At 40.2% G+C, this 20,625-nt stretch overlaps 3 protein-coding genes across 6 annotated transcripts; 2 read left to right on the plus strand and 1 right to left on the minus strand.

Moving 5' to 3' along the window:
- The first annotated feature begins 666 nt into the window (after nucleotides 1-666).
- yod1 (YOD1 deubiquitinase) lies at nucleotides 667-7,040 on the plus strand. Of its 2 annotated transcripts, none has more exons than XM_075461672.1 (3): nucleotides 667-738; nucleotides 2,040-2,252; nucleotides 3,747-7,040. In XM_075461672.1, the coding sequence occupies exons 2-3, from the start codon at nucleotides 2,045-2,047 to the stop codon at nucleotides 4,439-4,441; spliced, it is 903 nt and encodes a 300-aa protein (XP_075317787.1). In that variant the 5' UTR covers nucleotides 667-738; nucleotides 2,040-2,044; the 3' UTR covers nucleotides 4,442-7,040. The 2 variants fall into 2 exon arrangements, with proteins under 2 accessions (XP_075317787.1, XP_075317788.1); XM_075461673.1 differs by having other exon boundaries at nucleotides 683-738; nucleotides 2,120-2,252.
- Nucleotides 7,041-7,707: 667 nt separating this feature from the next.
- On the plus strand, nucleotides 7,708-14,632 carry LOC142377506 (specifically androgen-regulated gene protein). Its single transcript, XM_075461678.1, has 4 exons — nucleotides 7,708-7,760; nucleotides 11,129-11,282; nucleotides 11,444-11,639; nucleotides 11,734-14,632. The coding sequence occupies exons 2-4, from the start codon at nucleotides 11,178-11,180 to the stop codon at nucleotides 12,819-12,821; spliced, it is 1,389 nt and encodes a 462-aa protein (XP_075317793.1). The 5' UTR covers nucleotides 7,708-7,760; nucleotides 11,129-11,177; the 3' UTR covers nucleotides 12,822-14,632.
- On the minus strand, nucleotides 10,730-20,145 carry kif17 (kinesin family member 17). Of its 3 annotated transcripts, none has more exons than XM_075461675.1 (14): nucleotides 19,821-20,145; nucleotides 19,578-19,724; nucleotides 19,332-19,433; nucleotides 18,865-19,054; nucleotides 18,002-18,454; nucleotides 17,815-17,888; nucleotides 17,549-17,714; nucleotides 17,302-17,393; nucleotides 17,057-17,172; nucleotides 16,485-16,713; nucleotides 15,680-15,938; nucleotides 15,507-15,562; nucleotides 15,294-15,414; nucleotides 10,730-15,092 (listed from the first exon to the last, which is right to left on the minus strand). In XM_075461675.1, the coding sequence occupies exons 1-14, from the start codon at nucleotides 20,049-20,051 to the stop codon at nucleotides 14,902-14,904; spliced, it is 2,427 nt and encodes an 808-aa protein (XP_075317790.1). In that variant the 5' UTR covers nucleotides 20,052-20,145; the 3' UTR covers nucleotides 10,730-14,901. The 3 variants fall into 3 exon arrangements, with proteins under 3 accessions (XP_075317790.1, XP_075317789.1, XP_075317792.1); XM_075461674.1 differs by having other exon boundaries at nucleotides 15,507-15,565; XM_075461677.1 differs by having other exon boundaries at nucleotides 15,507-15,565; nucleotides 19,332-19,437; nucleotides 19,821-20,008.
- Between the last annotated feature and the right edge of the window lie 480 nt (nucleotides 20,146-20,625).

Below are 20,625 nucleotides of genomic sequence, written 5' to 3' on the forward strand. Positions count from 1 at the left end.
ACTGTGTTGATTAAAAAAACAAAACACACACACACTTAGTAAGTGAAAAATTATAGCCAAATACTGTAACTGTTTTACATATCCAGCAAAATGTGGGTCATAGACGCTTTAGAAAAACTACCCATAGCCATTTTACGGGAGGCCGTGGCTCAGTGGTTAGAGTCGGTCGTCCAATAACCGGAAGGTTGGCAGGTTCCATTCCCACTCTTGCCTCTCAAAAATTGGTGGAACTGACAGCTCTCCAGCAGTCCACCTCCTTGTCATGGCTGAGGTGCCCTTGAGCAAGGCACCATACCCCCATGCTCCCCGGGCGCTGTGAATGGCTGTCCACTGCTCCAGGTTGGCATCTGTCTCTGAGTGTGTGACCCTGTGCATGTGTGCGGAGTACAAATTTCATATGTATGCATGACCAATAAATCTGATCTTAATCTTAATCTCTCTACATCTCATCTGCGTGTGATTGATGAACAAACTTTGCACCGTCTGTACAGACTCTTCATTATATGAGTATACAGGACAATATATGTTATGTATTTCTAGTTATTTTGTTAAGCAGCACTTCTATGGAAAATTCTACAATTGCAAATCTGCCAACTAAAAATCGTTTTGCCTGATTGTGGCACACAATGTGCTTAGAAGCTGACGAGGGAGCGTCATGACGTCATTGAGACGTACGGTGACATCAGTCCTCACTAGATGTTTATTGTTTGAGGCAGAAAGGGCTGCAGTCAACTGCAGGTAAGAAAATAAAACAACTTACCTTGCCTTTTTTTTTTTTTTAAGAGTTCCCTCCGTGTAAAGCTTTATGAGTTTACAAATTAATGATTCATCAAAGACTGAACGGATGTGGGAAACTTTAACTTTAATTGTGTAGTTGTCGTTAAGTTTATGGCTAGGTTAGCCTGCTAACGTTAGCAGATGATAACCGCTTTGATTAGCTAGTCTGAACGTAAACGTGTCTCTCAAAGTGTACAAGTGTATTTATGTCATAAATTTTCAGGATAACACTCTCTGGTTCTTTGACTCTAATGTTGTCATAATTAATGTTTGTTTGACATAACTAAATTTGCTTGCTTAATGGGGGTTTCTTAGCTTAGCTTGCTATCTGTTACCCGTTGAACGAAGTCGTCGACGTTAACTGGAACAAAGAAGCTAAAACAAAGCAAAACTGCAGTCTGGTGTTTTACTATTGTACCGCTCGTCAGCAGTTCAGTTGTTATGTAGGCCTTTTTGGATAACGGCATTTTCTTTCAACTATCAGCATAATTTAGGGACTCTGCAATGTGTACTACTGGTGATCAGTTAGCATTAGCTGCACCAAGCTTTCATGGCTTGCTGCTACAGTATAAAGTTTTAGCCGCGTTCCTCAAAATAGACAGTTTTAGACTAAGCTGTATGGCGGAAACATCTTATTTTGTAAGAGATAAAACAAATTACGTATTGTCAAACATAATTCTTATCATCACTTATAATCAGTGTTATGACTTATTTTCAGCATTTAAAAACGCATTTATGTGTCTTTCAAGTATTTAATGGAGAACTTTGAATAACAACAAAAGAAATTGGTGCACTGCCTAATCAATATTAATGATGATGATAATAATGATGATAAAGTCACAATGATGTACTACCTCTAGCTTTGCTTATGGCACACATTTAGTTTAAAATTGTGATAAACGTATGCAATGAGTATTCATTTTCCTACAGAGTTGCATACATTTTTCACCCAGATCAAATATTTATGATGGGAAAGCCATCCTCTCAAGCACACCTCAAAGATTTTCTATGGGGTTATGGTTTGGACTGTGGTGGAAATCCACGTGTAAAAAATAAAGTCTCATGCTCCTTGAACCACTCGTTCACAATTTGAGCCCAGTAAGTCTTGGCATTGTCATCTTGGAATTTGCTTTTGCCATCAGTGTAGAAAACAATCCATAGTGGAAATACCTGATCATGAATGAAGTATCTCCAAGTAGTCAACTTGTCAATGTGTATTGGCAAATCATGCAATAGAAATTTAACATCACATGTTTTTTCAGGCAGGATGTTGCGACTTCGCTGTAAGACCAAAAATGGGAGCCACCTTATGCAGGGCTTGACTCATCAGTCCTGTGTGCAGGAGCTTAAGAGCAAGGTGGAGGAGCTGACAGGGATCCCCTGTGATGTGCAGAAAATAATGGTTGGTTACCCACCGTCCAGTCTTGATCTTCGAAATGGAGATGCTCATCTAAAGGACTACCCAATCAAATCAGGTTTGTTTCAGACAGCGAAAAAATGTACACGTGAACCAAATTCTTTTAATAGACAGCTTTTTTTAGGATTTAAAGGGTTTTAGAATAATTAGTCTGCAAAACTAAACTATGGAAAGTGATTTAATTATTCATAGCACCTGGAAATAATTTATTATTGATTTTTGTTTTCATTGATTAATGCTTTTAGAACCCAAATTAAATTTAGCTCACCTCCCATTGTATTGTGAAAAATGTTTGCTATTGGCTGATCTGACCTTTTTCCCCATCTCATGGAAACACATCATATCTCCATTTAAATAGAAATTTCAGGTTAAATTATATTTTTATATATAGCTACACATTATAAGACCTTTCTATATTAGAAAGAAACATGGTGCTCCGTGCATCATAATTGGTGGTCCCCCAGCAATCTGGTGTTAAAAGCGCTATAATTAAAGAATGTTTCATAGATTAATTAGCATCATCTACAAGCAAAATTTAAGTCTACTGTTAAAAGTGGAAACAGTATCAGCCCCCTGCTGGTTACACATGAGACGAGCTTCGTATTTGAAGGTCCTGCCTCCCAGAAACGAGAAGTATGCCTGCACTCTGATGCCCCTTCGTAACTGAGGCACTTCTGGTGCTGGTTTGTTGCCGGTGCTTAATGCTAAACCAGTTCTTTGCATTTCAACCCATACAAAAGCAGCTCTTAGATAATAAAACTAATTTTAGAGCAGCACCAACTCTTACCAGGACTAGAACCAAGAACCACTTTTGTCTTTCCAACACGTTTCGAAAAACAGAGCTAGCCTGGCTTCTGAGTTTCAACACTGAGTTTCAAAGAGGCAGTGTAAGCCCAAGGTGGTCAAGACTCATCTAATTTCACCTGCCGCTTTCTCTTTTAATAACAGTGCTATTGATTTACAGCTGTCACCTGGAAAAGGGGTGCTGTAGTTTCCCATGTGCTGCATTCACAATCCGGATATGAAATAGTTTTACTTACAAACCTGTCTTGCGCTGGTATTTATAAATGCTAACTGCCATGGGCTCACAAATGCTGACTGACGTTTACAACAGTACTTATAAGCACTAGTTGGTGATTTATTTATTTATTTTTATTTTTTCCTTTTCTTCAATGGACAGAACTAGTGGTGTCATTTAGAGATATGTCTCCTTGAATTCCAGTCCTCTATAGAAGTTCATAATAGAGGTTCAGTCAAAAATAAAACTGTGTTGAGACAGAATGATGTGGCTCGGGCCTGTTGAAATGCAAGCTGGTTATTAAAAGCTTTCAAGTTGAAACGGCTCAGAATGTGATCTAGTATCAGCTAAGTTCGAGCCCATGTTACAAGGTGGCTAAAAAGCCTGTCATGGAGAAGTTTTAATTAAAATATGGGCAATAGATTGAGTTGACAGTTGGACAGTTTTATACACGATGACGTTTCTCTTCTTCCTTTTCAAACCAACGTCTGACCAGGATGAACAGTGTTCTAATTGGTGTGTCTTCCTATACAGGAGACACACTCATTGTTGAGGAGGAAAAAAACAAGCCAAAGCCTCAGGATCATCCCATTGTGAAAGCACCGCGTCTGGAGTTGTCCCCCGTGCTGGCTCGTCGAGTGGTACCAGCTGATAACTCCTGCCTCTTCACCAGTGTTTATTTTGTGGTGGAAGGTGGTGTGTATGACCCCGCTTGTGCCCCTGAGATGCGCGGCCTTATTGCCCAGATAGTGTCGAGTGACCCTGCAGCTTACTCTGAAGCCGTGCTAGGAAAAACCAATGAAGAGTACTGCTCCTGGATAAGACGTGATGACACCTGGGGAGGAGCCATCGAGGTGTCCATCCTCTCCAAGTTTTACCAGTGTGAGATCTGCGTGGTGGACACTCAGACAGTCCGAGTAGATAGATTCGGGGAGGATGCTGGCTACCACAAACGTGTGCTGCTTATCTACGATGGTATCCACTATGACCCACTGCAGAAAGAGATTCCCGGTTCTGACACCCCGCCTCAGACTATTTTTTCTACCACAGATGACATAATCTTGGCCCAGGCCCTCGAGTTGGCAGACGAGGCTCGCCGCAAGCGCCAGTTCACAGACGTTAACCGCTTTGCGTTGCGCTGCATGGTGTGTCAGACTGGGCTGGTGGGACAGAAGGAAGCTCGTGAGCATGCCAAGGAGACGGGCCACACCAATTTTGGAGAAGTGTGAAAGTGCATTATTTTTTCTTTCCTGTCACAAATACAATCACCTCCAACCCCTTTGTTCGATATCTGGAAACTCTGTTGGTTTGTCTACTTGTGTGATCCTCTACCTCACATTACCCAGTGACATCTGACAATCTGCCGATGCTGTGTTCAGCTTCTAACCTTTCCAGTATTATGTTTTAACTGCTGAAAGCTGTAAAAGTCAGAAATGTCACTGCAGATCTCCGATGCCACTAAAACATCATGTTAGTCTGTTAGGGATGGTTTCAAATCTGTTAAACTGGATCAAGTAAAATATGCAGATAATTCCTAGGTGTTGTTTTGCTCTGTTGATATTACTCAATTTAGCGCTAAACCAAATGTTAAGTAGTAAATACACCATGTTGCCACCACTAAACAAGTGTCTGAGTAAACTTGTGTGAGCTGAACACTCACTCTGTGGCTCCACGAAGAGTTTAAAACCACCACTAAGAATGATTTGCACTGCAGTGTGATCCAATTCACTGTTGTCTTAACACAGCACAGCAAGTATGACTGTTATTCATCACGTTGGTTTTGTAGCATTTACTTTTCACCTTTGTGACCAGATTTCAGAATTTCTCCCAGTAGTGGGATTGTCTTATTAGCCTTCAGATATATAAATGTTCAGCACAAGTAGCCCATGTCAGTGCTCTGCTGGAGTCATTTGTGAACAAACGTGCCGTCTGTGAGGTTATTCTGAATTTATTTAGCAGTGGCCATTGAGTTTGGGGTTATGCATTTTTAAGTACAAAATCGTATAGCAAATTGTAGTCCAAAATTAGCCTAATTATTTGATGTTGCAACATCATTTATCGGTGCGTTTCCTTGTTTAGATTCTTTTTAAAAACACACATTGGTGCTGTATACATATTTTACAAAGTCCGTAGCTCATAACTTCACTGGTACGACAAGTTTTCAGGAGTGTAATATTGAATCCTAGTGTGCAAGTTTCACGTGTCATCATGCTGTAAAAACGTGAACTTTTTGTATGTTTGAATTGCTGCATTTATTTTTGCTTTAAAAGAGAAAGCCCTCGAGCATATTGAGGAGAAACGCATCAAGGAGAGAGAGGTATCGCATTAAAGAGCAATCTTTAAGACGTGTAAGGCTTCTCACCTGATACTTTTTTTTTTAAGGTACACTTAATGCTTTTGTCTTTTTCTGAACCGCATTAACCATTTACCTTTTAATGTCATATTTAACTTAGTTTATCTGTAAGTTTAAGTTTAAAGGCACATTTTGGTTTAACTCATTAAGTTCTGATTCAGCTGTGCCGTCAGACCTTGGGTTAATATGTTGTGTGTGTTTTCTAAAAATGGCCACTGTTTCACTGTATGTATTGCACAACTGGAGCATGTTTTCACATTTTAAGCTAAAGTCAGGCCTCATCTCTTTGACTTGTGTTAAACATCAGGTCAGAAATGTTTAATTAGAGCACACTGAACAAAATTCTAAGATTAGTTATTGTAGCCTCACTTCGTGCGGAGCCAGTATTACTGTTTTAAATACATTCAATGGCAGTATTGGACCCAAGTTGTTGCCAAAATCTGTAAGTTTAACAGTGGAATATTTGATTGATGATTTTCTCCTGGTTTACATTCAGATGGTAGTGGGAGTAAATGAGAAGAAAACGTTTTTATGTGAATTACTCATAATCTCCATTTGGTAGTTTACTTGATTTTTAACCGTAATTATAGTTTAATAAATCTTGCATCTACGTGACACTATGAAATGGTTTGTTTGTATTTTAAAATGTTCTCAGACTAACAATAACAGTGAATGTTGCACACATAGCATTATGGAATAACTGGATTTACTTGATTCTTTTTTTTTTCAGTGTTGTCACAATTAAAAGTTATAGCCAACATATGAGTCTTTGTATGAACATTTTCTTCTTGCCTTTAGAGCTCACATTGTTATTAGAGTTTTTTTTTATTTCTTTCTGTGTTTGTCACAATTTTGGCTCAAGATGTTGTAAATCATCTGCTGCAGTGATGTTTTATAAAAGATGATGGAGAATATAAAAAAAAACTTCCCAGCGGCCATCGGGCGAGAGGCGGGGTACACCTTGGACAGGCCGCCAGTGCATCACAGGGCGCCTTGCAATTATGTTTATTAAAATATTTTATCCAGTGTAAATTTTGAGCTATCTTTCGATATATAAGTAACGAAACAAATATATATATATATATATATATATAAACATTGGTAATTGTGCTGATAATATACTCTGTTCCACCATGAGTCATCTCTGGCTGCTGTTAACAAACACTGCCACTGCAAATGAAAAATTAGAGGGGGGGGGGGGGGCTTATCCTTTGCAAACATGGTGGGATTACTCTACATGTTATTTCGAGGCGCTCCTTCCTAATAGGATTTAAGATTTGTTAAATCACTGATCAACGGTAACAGGAGCCTCTGTTTCTACAAAGAGACCATGCAAAAGATCAAGTTTCAGTACATTTATTTAGTTTATTTTTTGACAAGTTTTGTCGATGTAAAAGAAAGTGGACTTGCAGTATTTCACCCTAAATGCCTCAATGGATTTTCACGGCTTGTATTGTGTTTGCTAAAAATAAAAGATGTGACTAGTAACTGAGTTCACTGTTTAATTCAGGTGTGCTGTGCCGAGGGATAATTTGGACACTGACACATTAATCAATCAATGTTACCACAATACTCACATTCACCACCAGGATTTACTGCTATCTTACTTTTCATTATCCCTGCTAAGATAATAACTTAAAGAATTTAGTGTGACAGCGATGTTCTGGCATTTTTTTAAATGATATTTTCTGCTTTATTTATTTTACTTTTTTCTAGCGTGAACATACCAAAGACTCAAAACTTTATGCAGTTTATGACAGCCAAGTACCAAGCAGAGAAAAGAAATATACCAGTGTACTTTCTGGAAAAAACACATACCGCCAATTACTTTATCCACAGGCCATGTATGGCATGGTGAGTATGAGGAGATTACTTTCTCCAAAAAATGACCCAAAAAGTCACTCATATTAACATTAATTCATATTCCTATAGCCTTTTATTAAAATTACAGTCACGCTTTATGGATCACTTTCATAAAAAGCCGGACGGCTTGAGTGGGAAACAGATTATAGATGCTGGTAGAATGACGTCGAGGAGTCGTGTGGCTTAAGGAGAATGCTGCTCTCTGATTGGCTAAAAGCTTAGAGCACAACGTCCGTGCAGGTGTCGCAGAGCCTCGCGCCCACCGCGTTTTTACTTGCACTCGGATCTGGAGATGAGTATCCTACCTGACGACTGTACGGAGACCTGCACAGGTATCGTCCACTGATTCAATTTCAAACGGCTACTTTCAGCGTTGTTATTGAGTAAACATTTATATAATTTGATTAGTCCTAATTGTGTCTCACGGTAGGTTAATGACATCACCTGAGTCGAACTATTTTTGACCTTACAAAACCCGTTTTTAAACAACCTTTTCTACATCAGTTAACTGTGTTTACTGTCTTAATCGTTGTTTCTGTAGCTTACAGACGTGTAACCTACAAACTTGCTGTTTAATGTGTTTACACGCTGTTTAATATATAAATATTATATATATATATATATATTTATATATATATATATATATACATACACACACACACATACACACACTATTTTGACAGCCAAGTCAGCTTCTTAATATCCCCACACTAGTTTAAGCAGACAGATAACACCGGAGTATTTTATTCGTCATACCTTAATGAGTCATGGAGGTGTTTGTATTTTGTGGAGACTGTATTTGGGCCAGATAATCTTTGTGATGAAAGACACCATCAAATGAACTTAGTCTTATTCTTTCTTAGGAACCTGGAGTTAAGAGGGTTGAACTCCAGGTACTCAAGTTTAAACAAAACCTGAGAGAACTTTAATGAAAAAGAAGGAACATTAATAATTCAGTCTGTTACGTAATACCATTCAAACAATGTAGATAAGACTGGCTTGGCCAGCTGCTATTTTACTGCCACAATCAACAAAGAAAAGTAATTGGGAAAGAGATTATATGTTCCAGGGAGTTTTACATGGCAGTTAATTTTATTGCATCAACCCCCATATAACCTTTTTTGTTTTAGCTTTGACTACTGTTTTGATAAATGTATCTGTATGGAGATAACATTTAGATAAATTAATCTTTTGTCATTGGAAGGGGAAATAAGCCAAGCACACCTATGTTGTAACTGAATAGGAGAGGCTAATGTAGCAACCAAAATCTGTCAGTTAATTTAAAATACTTTACCACTATTCAGCAAGCTGTTTCCAGTTACTTGGAGGCCACAGCAGCAGTTCAGCCCATGAAAAAACCTTATCTCCAAGTCTCTCTCAGTTCAGATTCAAACATTGACCCATATACAACAGGACTTATGGGACAATTACATACTGTTGCGACAATACGGGTTCAAAGTTTTTACAGTGATGGGGTGACATGGCAAATCAGGTACAGTGAACAAGAGTGCTTTTGTGCTTCCTTTGGCCCAACCAGCAGCCCTCGTCTCTCAGGTGCTGAAATATATCCAAAGGTGAATTTCTTTTCAAAAGGCTCAGACACGGGGTCCTTTATAGTGAAATACAAGCTCTAAGTAAGAGTATCAGTGAAACTCGTCAGCTCTCTAAAAATCGGTTTGATCTGGTGAAAATCTAATACCCAAATAGCCATCTGCTAAAGAACAGTTTATTTTGTCTAACTGCCTTTACAAAAAAGTAGTCTCAGGTTTTTATCTAAGGACCCCCAGGGGGTTTTTGTGAATTGGTGGTTTCTGCTCAGTGGCAACACATTTAAAGAACAACCCGACAGTATTCTAATACAAGAAAGTTACAGCAAGACAACATGGTCTAACTGGACATGGTATAGTTTCCAGGAGATCATTGCTGCTGCCCTACACTTCCTCTGAAACTGATCCGAGAAAGGAAGATTAGGAGTGCCATGTGTGCTCTAATCCAAGTCACATGCACTGGGGATGACTTGTTAGATATCTGTCACACACTCTAAGATATGATAGCCTGCCGTTATTTGACTGTCAGGGTTTTGATAGAAAACTGCTGTGCATATGAGACACACCACGATGTCTCAGAATATGATGACTGACAGTGGTATGAAGACAGCTTTCTGTTGCAATCTGGACAATAGGCTAACTGTTCATACTGAAAACAGGCAGTCTCCAAGGCAACGCTGAAATAGCTTAGACTCGTCTGACTTTACGTCTCTGCAAGTCTTTTGCCAAATATGTTCGCTTTTTCAATTTGGATGATGATGATTATAATATTGTTATGGGGTTAATGGTGTATCCCTGAAAAAGATTATGAGATAGTTCACATTTAAGTTAGTTTAGTTGGTAAAATGTTAATAGTAGTGAACTTCACCACGGTAGTGCCAGATGCTTTCAGAAGCCAAAGTAACTTGTCAAACATACCTACATATACCGACATAACATTATGACCACCTGCCTGATATAGACTGTGTTCTCCTTATCCTGCTAAAAGAGCTCTGACCAGTCAAGGTGTGGTCAAAGAGCATCTGAAGGTGTCCTGGAGTGTCTTCTAGCAGAGCCTTGTAAAAAGAATCCTTAGGTTTTGGGGAAGATCTTCATGTATTGGGCTTGCTTCCCACGGATGCTGGCAGATCCCATCAGATTGGTATCTGGAGAGTTTAGAGGGTAGGGGAACACCTCAGGCTCTTTGACATGCTTTTTAGCCCTTCCCAAGTTGTTTTTGCATTGCTCAGTGCTGTCTCCCTGCGGGTAACCGCTCATTAGGGGAGTACTGTTGCTATACTATACGACTGGGGGTGATTAGTCTGCAGAGATGTTTAGGTAGGTGTCAAAGTGAAATCCATGCAAGTCCAAGGTTGCAGGAGTGTTGCATTGGATCAAGATGAGAGGTGTTGCTCACTTTGCCTGTGGTCATAATGTACTGGCTGATCGTATATACACATACATATATACATACCTACTTATATATACACAAAACAATGGTAGAGGTAACGTGAGAATAATCCTTACATGATGGTGCTTCTGTCCCAGCATGCAACACAGTGCGACTTAGCTTCACATTCTCTGTAATTCAGGATATGCATCAAAGCGAATGAATTGTTGTGTTGGAGCAAAACTCAACATTTAAAATGTGTGTGAACATGTTAGTCTGACTGAAATCGTACAAAGTCTAAAGTAAGGAGTCATCCACATGGAAGAAGAATTAGCTGGAAACAACAAAGAATAACCACAAGACAAGGGATAGCGAGCATCTTTTTTTTTTTTGCCCAAGTGTATATTAATACAGCCAAATTCCCAATAAAGCTACTGTGACTATCAACATACTTACATTCATATTTTCTCTTTTTCAAACTATTTTAACTGTTACTAATATCATATATGTTTACAATGTTTAAAAAAGTTCAAATATCATAAAACATCCTCAGCTATTTGTTAAAATAATCCTTTCAGCACTCAGTACAGTTTAATGCATAAGGTTAATGACAGGTAACATCAAAGCCAGCTGAAGCTTTGTTAGAAATCAAATTTTATAGCACAGCGATTTTTTGTTTTCTTTTTTCTTCCTCCCATGGCTAAAAAAGACAATATTGTTCAATGCAGAGAGTCTATCTTGAACATTTCTAAAACTAAAATCTAAATGTATTCTCCTTTTATAGAGTAAAACAACAGATTCTGCCACTAACCCTGGATAAGAGGGGCACTAGGATGCCCAAAAGTGATACCTGGCCTGGTGGCACTGGACTGGAGACGATGAATGAAATGGACAGTGCTGGCAGCTGTGACAGTGTTGTCAGTGTCAATTCTGGCTTTGTAAGTAACTGAGCTAATCCTCTTTAATCCATAAATCTTCTTCTGCAGCTCATCATACAAAGTAACTTGAAATAGCAAGACAAAACAGTGTTGGTGACAGAGTTGTTTCGGAAGTTTATCACTGTGGAGTTTGTTTCTAAAGGATTTTTTTTGTATTTCAGAGTGATGATAGTCTGGAGCACCTGTCTGCTGAAGAAAAGGCCTGTCTTATGTTTTTGGAGGAGACTATTGAGTCTTTGGATACTGAAGAGGATAGCGGACTCTCTAATGATGAACCTGACCAACTGCCCTACCCAGGCAGCCTTGCAACCAAACTGGTTGATCTGTCAGTGTCCATGAGCAAAAGCAAGCTCAATGGTGAGTTAAACTCTTGAGGACAGATGCAGAATTAATGACACAGTTTTCACTGAAGCAGTATTTCTCATAGCAAACATGCTCTATTGTTTTTCAGGTTCACAGAGACCTGCTTCTAAAGAACCCATCAAGAAGAAAGTTGACACCAAACCCATGCAGAGCTACCTGGTTCCTACACCTCTCGTTGTGGCAAGCAGTTCTCTGTGTTCTGTTCCCAGTACAAAACCAATCACTCCTACAGACAAAGCTGTCTATTCCAAGTCTCAGTTAATGTCTATTAACAACAAACCTGCTCACAAACACAACCAGAAACCTGCTGTTCCACGAGTACCTTTAGAGGTTAATGTTGTGATTCCACCTTCCACAAAACCCAAGGACTACTTGGTCAGGACAGCTGAGGGTGCTTTACCTAGAGGACCCCTGTCCTATGACGCACTGGTTCATTTGCGGAGGAATGCGTCCACAAAGAAGACCCCTTTATGTCCAAAAGTTGATCACACCATACATTTGGACAAGATGGAAGAGCCAAACATTGGAGATTTGCAAAGATCTGACAAATCCCACTCAGAGGTCTCAAGGTCTCCTCCTGCTGTGGCCCCCAAACCCAAACAGATTCCTGCCTACATATCTGTGACAACCCAAAATGGAGGATCCTTAACGCTAGACGTTTCATGCAGTGTCAAGCATCCAACAGATCCCCAGGTGGTGAGACTGGAAGCTTTAAAGAAGCTTGGCCTCCTAAAAGATCAAGAGCAACAGAAGGAGGGGAATATATCAACACCAAACAGATCTGCAAGAGGTCCACCAAATTGTAATCCTTCAAGGAGCCCATCCTTTTGTTCTTCACAAATACCCACAGAACCCAAGAACCGGCTTCTGCAGAGCAGTGTTAGTTTCCATCACCACTCCAGACATGACCAACAGCCTGTGTCAGCATTGCATCATCCTGTTCAATCCAGTGGGTTGAAGTCAGCTGTTCTGGAGCGCTCTGCTAGCTTACAGAACTACACAAACTGCCCTGAACAACAAAACATCTCATCAGCCAAGCCAATACAAGCCACCTCCACAGCTCAGCCTGTATCCCACAATGCCTCAAACTCAGTGGGATATACTGTGATGGTGGTGCCTGGGATGGGAGCTGATCGGAAGGAGGCTCTCAGAAAACTCGGACTGCTAAAGGACTGAAGCCAGCGAACAGCAGGAGTCTGCCTGAGTGAATGCAGTGCTCAGAATGAGCCAAAGGGTACCATCGGCTTCGAGTAATAAGGGAGAATTTGGCACTTTTGGCAAACCAAAGCAGAGGAGGATGAAGAGAAGAAAATAATTTAAAGACAAATACCAGCACCTACATTTTTGACTGTATTTACCGTATGCTCGCTCATTTAAGGGCAGCCTTTTGTAATTCCAAACAAATCTTCTGCTGTACGTTCCAATACATACTGAAAATATGCCTTGCACCTTTCAAACCCCTAAAGTTCTACACATTTACTGGAAATGGACTGTAAATCTAATCAGACTCACTTATTCAGTTAGAAATAATACCTGATAAGGCCCAATAGGGAAAAAAAAAATTCAGCCTAAGAGTGCATAAAGGTTGAGCATAAATCAGCAGAATTTGTCATTGATTGTTTCAGATTCACAGATGTGCCTGTAAGACTTGTTGGGTATATTTCTTGGAGCAAAGCCTCAAAGAAGTAGATAATTTTATGCTTTTTATTTTAACATTGAGAAGCAACATTGTTAAAAAATGCTTTGGGTGTTTTTGCAGTGTTTTCTAAACGGCAAAGGCCATTTCCAGTATGTGATCATCAAGATTTTATGTATGTATCAATAGTTCCTTTCCATGACAAGTTCTACTGTATGCACGAGTTACACGGTCTTAAACGAGTTCATTTAACTACGTTTACCGTCTAAAAGTTGGAGATGTTCACACGGATTGAAAAAATAAGATAATGTCTATCTGTAAAATTGTTGTACATTGAAATCTTTATCTTTGCAAAGTCTAAATACAGCATCATATTTTACATCAGCCCAAGCGCCTCGGTACATGCGAAAGTGTTGCCAGCATTTTGAATTTTGCAGCCTTATTCCCAAGACGTTACCATGGATACTCCATGTTGACTGTTTAAAGTGTAATTTGATTAGCTTAAAGTAACCTGCAGGCTCTTTGAGTCTTTGCCTCTGTGCTTCATTCAGCACTCACATTACAGAACAACTATCAGCTCTACTACTCCTCTTACAAGCCACTCTGTTGATGAGAAAGCCCGCTCAGCTGTTCTTTCATGATCCGATTAACTTAAGCACCAACTCTGTGTGAACTTAGCAGAGTAGGGCTTTCATTTCTCTGCTCTCTTGATATCACCGACATGCTATGCCATTGATTATCTCACTGCCATATTTTAACGATTGCTATTAAACAGTGGCTTGAAGCCACTGTATTAGTATGTGGTTACTTATTGCAGGAGATTATCACTTGTTACTAATTACTATACTATCTAGTATGTCTGCACACATGCAGAAAAAAATAAATTGCCACCAGGACATTGCCACAATGAGAAAAACGATACACACACAGAAAAGTTAGGTATAGAATATATTGAGTTTGTCAAACATTTAAGTGATTCATCCACAGGATTCTTTGTCGTTGCACCCAGATCAAATTTAATGATGATTCATTAGAAATTCACATGCATTTGGCTCAGACTTAAATGGTTTACTTCCGTCACATCAGAGCCTACAGAACTGAGTTCATGTGTAACATGAGATAACTCAGTAGTACAGTGACTGCTGCCTAGATAACCTGACCCATGTTACCACAGAGTTCCACATTTGCCAAGACCCGATAAATCTGTCTTACCTTTGTCTGAGATCTTTTTCATTACCAATGTGTTCACATTAGGGTTCAGTTTAATAGATTTGTTTTTTGGAAAGTAAATGAAAATCAGCTTTTGATGTGGCAGCAAGTGTAGTTTTACATGCTGGGTAAAGAAAGCAAGCAACTGTAAAAAAAAAAAATTATAATAATTATTTTTAACTTTTAAAAAAAATTATTTTTTACAGAAGCTTAACAAGTTAATTCTTAAGTACAGTGCAAAAAAAAAAAAAAAAATCAATGGTAGTATCAAACTGTAGGTAGTATTTACTTAAATAAAATGTACAATGTCTACAAAAAACATGTATTATTTTGTATTTACTATATACAGTCAAATCAATTAAAGTGTACAACATTTTCCAAGTCAAAAACCAGCATGTGGCATGAGAGAGTTCATATCCCCTCACTATGGATGTGAGACTTGCTTTTTTTGCGCTTTACCTTTCCATTGGACACTGGGACACATAGAGACTCCAAGCGGAAGGGCCGAGGTAGGAAGGGATCTGAGCTGACTGGGGGGTTAGTGTTGGAACCGCTGACAGAGAGGTGAGCTGCCATGTTAACCAGGGGAGGAGAGTGAACGACTGCAGGGAGAATAACCACATAAGAAGGGGAGCAACAAGAGGGAAATGGTTAATTATATGGTTGTTTGACATATTACTGCTGCAGAAATAATTTTATATGTAGATACATACATATATGTGAACGTTTTCCCCCAACCAACTCAGCTCAGTTGTGATAATTAGCTATTATGTCCTTATTATGTGTGTTGTTTCTCGTCTCACCGTGTCCCTTTGCAGCATCACCTCCCAGCAACTGGCTGGCTCTCTTTGACTTGAAGTAGCCGCTGGCGATGTTTTCGCTATCACTTCGGTCCAGCATTTCCTTGTACCTGTCCTCTTCTACCTGCAAATACCACACAGTAGTGAGCCAATGATTGTATTTAAGTGTGGGTGCTTTAATTAAGAAACGATCTCATGAAATGGATACACACACACCTCTTGCTCTCCAGCATCAGGACAAGACCCTTTGCGAGTTAAAAGTTTTGGAGCCACTGCTATGAGAAAGAAATAAAGTCAGACAATATTTAAAGAAACAATCAACAAACTAAATACAGACAGGCTTTCACAGTGGTAATCCTTTTTTTGTATGCCAACTTCATAAACCCCACCTGAAGGCAGTGCAGTTTTTTGCACCATCACATCCGGGAGCCTCCAGGTGGCGCTGTCCTCTTCCCAAACCGCTTCTTTCTTCAAGCAGTCCAAGTTGCTGTAGTTGCAGTCTCTCCTCACCAGGGGCACCATACGTTCCAACAGGCTGTTCAGCAGCTGGCCTTCTCTCTCCAGCCGGCGGATGTTCGCTAAATAATCATTCCTCTCCACTTCAAACTCTGCCTGCAGGTCACGGATCTCCAGTTTGGCTGCTTTTAACTATCACAACAGGGTCATGTTGGCTGGATGGTGGAGCATTCATTATTGCATTTATCCAGGATCAGCTGCCTCTTAATCTAAGTTTTGTAGTGTTTTGTACAGAACATCCAGAGCCCAGTCGTTAAATATGTACCTTGTATGTGCTTTGAGATGCAATAAAAGAATCATTTTAAACACCAAATCTGTAAATCCCTGAAGAGGCAGGAGTAGCCCCATTTTTCAGGTTAAGAAAGTTAATTAAATACTTGTAGCATATGTGCATCACTCTGAATTATGGGCCAGATTTAACTGATTTGGGACAATCTGGACTGAGCTATGAACTTAAAATACAAAAGCTTTAATAAGATGAAGAGAAGCAAAATAGTCCAACCACACAGAAATGTTCATATTTTCATACTGTAGTTCACTGTATTCAGTTCAGATCTGACCAAAGTCACCAAAAACTTTGAATACATATGCCTTCTTGTTAGTGGTAAGATGCTGATTTGAACCTCTTTTCATCCCCACTGACGTTTTCACATTTGTCCTGCAGCTTCTGCCACCCACCTTGCCCTGGACTTTGACCAGCATCTTTCCTTTGGCATGGACTTCTTCCTGGATTGAATTGTAGACATTCAACAGCACACTTTCACTCTCCTCACTGTCCTCTGACAGAGCGTGAATAAGCTGATCTTTTCTCTGGTCAGCGAGGTTCTTCCTCTGCCGGTGTTTCTGTTGTAGCTCTCTGTTCCTGGCCTGTTCCCCTCCTACCACCTCTTTTTCCAGCTGCTGCAGTCTGGCGAGAGATGGAGGAAATAGGATGCTGCATGGCTGGATTAATTATCATTATGACATTTCTAAAAAAAAAAGCCCATTTATTAAGTCCTTATAAAGTATATTAAAGAAAGCCTGCTCTTCTACTTACAGCATAAAATAATTAAGTTAAATACTAAGCAATGTGGAAAATATTTCTAAATATGTTTTATTGTACATCTGAAAATAACAGAGCTGGAAATTGATCATCTACTCCATCTGCATCACACATTGTGAATATTTTGGAAACCATCATAACACCGTAATTGCCTCAACACCCAGCAAGGTGTTAGGAGGGGAAAACACAATCAGCACATGTTGCATACCTTTCCAGGACATGTTTCTGGTCCAGGGGTGTGGATGTGCTGATATCAGCCGACTGAATGATCCCATTTCCATCTGGATCTCTTTGGACATGGACTGCAGCACAGGGCACAGCAGGCTGGCTCACCAACATGAGGAAATATCATTCCATAAGTTGGATCTGTGGCTGTTTTTTCACACTCATTTCAGAACTAGAACAGGCTTTGAATGATCAGTGGTGATGGTGGAAGATGGTGGTGGATTATACCTTTGTTAATGAAGTAGCTCCAGCTGTACTGTGGCACATGGGATCAGTGTTGAGGCAGCGCTCCTCCTCAGCAGTGACAGAGCAGTGGCTCGCTGATGTTGAGAAGCAACACAGTGTAACTCAGTATACATGTGGTGGACACATAGCAAGCTCTTTTGGAAAACAGAATGACAAAATGATGATTGAATAATTCCAATTCATACAGAAACTACACTGGCTTTTGATATGGCAGATTGTATTCTTTTACCATTCTTAGGGACAGAGCTCCCCCTACTGGCTTGGACCTTCTCCAGATTAGACAGCTTTGATTCATACGAGCTCCTCAAAGCAGTAATGTCCTCCTGCAGTTTTGCCTTGGACTCCTGTTCTGCATTGTACTCAGCCTGCAGCTTGGCCAACTTCTCTTCGTACTCCTGCAGAGACAGTGGAATTCAATCCATAAATCAACCCGTTCGCACACAATGCACACATAGATGAGAAGTGATATATTGGTGTGGGAATGGCCGTACTTGCCTCTTTAATCTTTTCTTCGGTAGTTTTGGACTGTTGCCTTGCAGGAACAGCTGGGGACTGACCAGCCAGCAGAGCTACACAGGAGAGGATGAAAAAGGAAAAACTTTGAATTATTTTAAAGATATATTATTTACATAAGAAAAATGCTATTTGATCAAAAAGCTAGTCAAAAGGATTTATCACTTGCATGAAAGGTCAGTGGTGCCCAGCTGGCCTGAGATGAGGGCCCGCAGGTTCTTGATCTCCTCCTGATACTCTCGGAGCAGAGCATCTTTGGGGTCCTCGTTGATTCGAGGCCTGTTCTGGATGCTCTTGGCCCGATTTGCATACCGCAGCGTGCTCAGGCTTTCCTCATAGTTGTTATCAGCGGGGGAGAGACAGGCGATCATCAAGGTGCGTGTGTTTCCTCCCAGAGAGTCTTGCAGAAGCCTAGTCAGCTTAGAGTCCCGGTAGGGGATGTATTTGGAGCGTCCGTCTACCAGGGCAGAGATGACGTTGCCAAGAGCAGAAAGGGAGAGGTTGATCTTCGTGGCCTCACGGAGTCGCTCGCCAGTAGCACCGGTTTTAGACTGACGCTCACTTCCTGCAAGGTCTACAAGGTTGAGTTTTCCAGCTCGTAGATGGTTACTGCCATCCGCATCTGGGAAAGATAACTTTCAGTTTCATCACAAAATATCAAAACGAAAGAAAATTTGCTTTTAGCAGAGTATTCTAAATGATGGGTCTATATTTCATATTTCTTTCTGGATTATCTCTGGACCAACTTTTGCACCAATATTTAATTATTACTGGGAGAAATCCATCCAAAATGTGACAGAAAGTAACTGAAATAGCTAACAATAGCCAGAGTTGGCAAGATCGTTTCAAGTTTATGGATTTTACGAACTGGTCCTCATTCGACGGCACACAGCATTGCTGACGCCTCTTTTTTTGAGAACGTTACACCAACTTTAAAATAACACTAGTGAATGAACAAGCACAGGCTATACATTCAAAAACTTTTACATAAGCAAGACTTTTAGAATTAGTTTTTCGAAAAACTGTTATTACCAGTGTTGCAGATCTCCAAATGGATGGTGAAGATGGAGTGGGAGCGGGAGGAGTCTTTGTTCATCAGTGTGTAGCCCACTGCCCGGTTCCCCCAGCCTTGCTCTATGATTCTCTCACACTCTCCCACACTGTGCACAGTGTGCATGGAGAGGTCCCGCACATACACCCCATGCTCTGGGTGCTCTTTCAGCTTGGCATTCATCAACCACAAAAAGCACACAAACACACTATCAAAATCTGGCACGCTGCTCAAACACCTTGACCTTTAAGGAATCATTTATTTAAAAACTTTTAAGTCACCATGGCAACATGCGCAGTAAGTATTGCGAACAAAACACAAGCTCTGCAGTGCAGTGCATGAACTGGGTTCCATAATTATTTTACTTGGCAAAGAACAATAATTCCTCGGGCTTCAATTCTTACTCACAGAGTAGCTTGATTTGTTTGTTGAAACAACAGACACTAACCTCCATTCTCTGTTTGGTGTCACTTCCCAAAAGATCTCGAATTTCTTCATTGTAAATCTCCAAGTAAGAGGCCCTCACAAGGAATTTTGTATTTTCAGCACACTGGCTTGCACACAAACAACACAAATATTAAACAAAGCTTAGACAAGCCTGGACAGAAACTAGAGAAATGACTATTAACTTTGCACACAACGTTATTCTGTTCATGGATTTGCTGCACTGGTGAAAACAATCCCCCTAACTTACCTGAATGCTCTCAAATATGTGTTCGACAGCCCGAGGGATGACACCTTTCTGGGCTGCAGGCTCAGACACCCCCTGCATGGTGAAAGATTTGCCACTCCCGGTTTGTCCATAAGCAAAAATTGTGCCATTGTATCCCTCAGTGACACCCTGTAAAAATACATTAATGATAATGAGGTGTGCTGGTATTAAGGTATCCAGTAACATGCCTGCTGGTTATGTAATGCAAAAAAAACAGAAGCATACCTCAACCAAAGGATAAGCAATCTCGTTGTACATCTGCTCAGTTGTTTGATCAATGAAGTAGGTCCCATCAAAGGTGAACTGTTTGGGGGGTTCATCCGCTGCCCCCGGTTTTTCAATGAAGCACTGGCAGCGATGCAGGTCGAGGGTCAGGACCACCTTAGAGTTGAGAGCCTTCTCTCTGTCATTCAGGGGCCTGCACCTCACCACCACCTTCACCGACTCTGACCCCATGTCTCAAAATTCACTCTCGAGCCGTAGATATTAAATAAAAGTAACTAATGAGACACAATGTTCGCTTTTTTTATTACATACCTACAGATAAGCACCCACAGCAGGATCCTCGTTAGGTAACACTGAAAATAATCACATGTCGTTCCAAACAACTAGTGCCAGGAGTCAAATTAATCTCCGTCTGCCAAGAAAAACATCATAAAAAGGAGCGGAGATTGAAGTTTATCAAACACAGTGCCGACTGACCTCGTTAAATGTCGTTTCGGGTCTTCTGCCATTCTGCTCCTCTTACCACGGCGTTATGAAGTTGCCTAGCAACCATGAATAACTGTTGGGGGGCGAAACAGTTTCAGAGAGGTCGCCATTTTGTTGAGAACGGAGTGAAGTCACAGTAGATAAACACAAAGTGCAAAATAGGTTGAAACTTTTTGCATTACATTACATATTCTTATTAGTATTTGCTAAAAAGAGGTTTTCAATATTTAGCAAGAAACTGTGGTCTTTTCTTCGGCCAGGTTTGCTTCCAATAGGGCCTCTTTTTCCCAAATATATCCATACAACAGTAACGCTGAGA

Source organism: Odontesthes bonariensis, chromosome 3, assembly GCF_027942865.1.
Source record: "Odontesthes bonariensis isolate fOdoBon6 chromosome 3, fOdoBon6.hap1, whole genome shotgun sequence".
In the NCBI taxonomy this organism is placed as follows: domain Eukaryota; kingdom Metazoa; phylum Chordata; class Actinopteri; order Atheriniformes; family Atherinopsidae; genus Odontesthes; species Odontesthes bonariensis.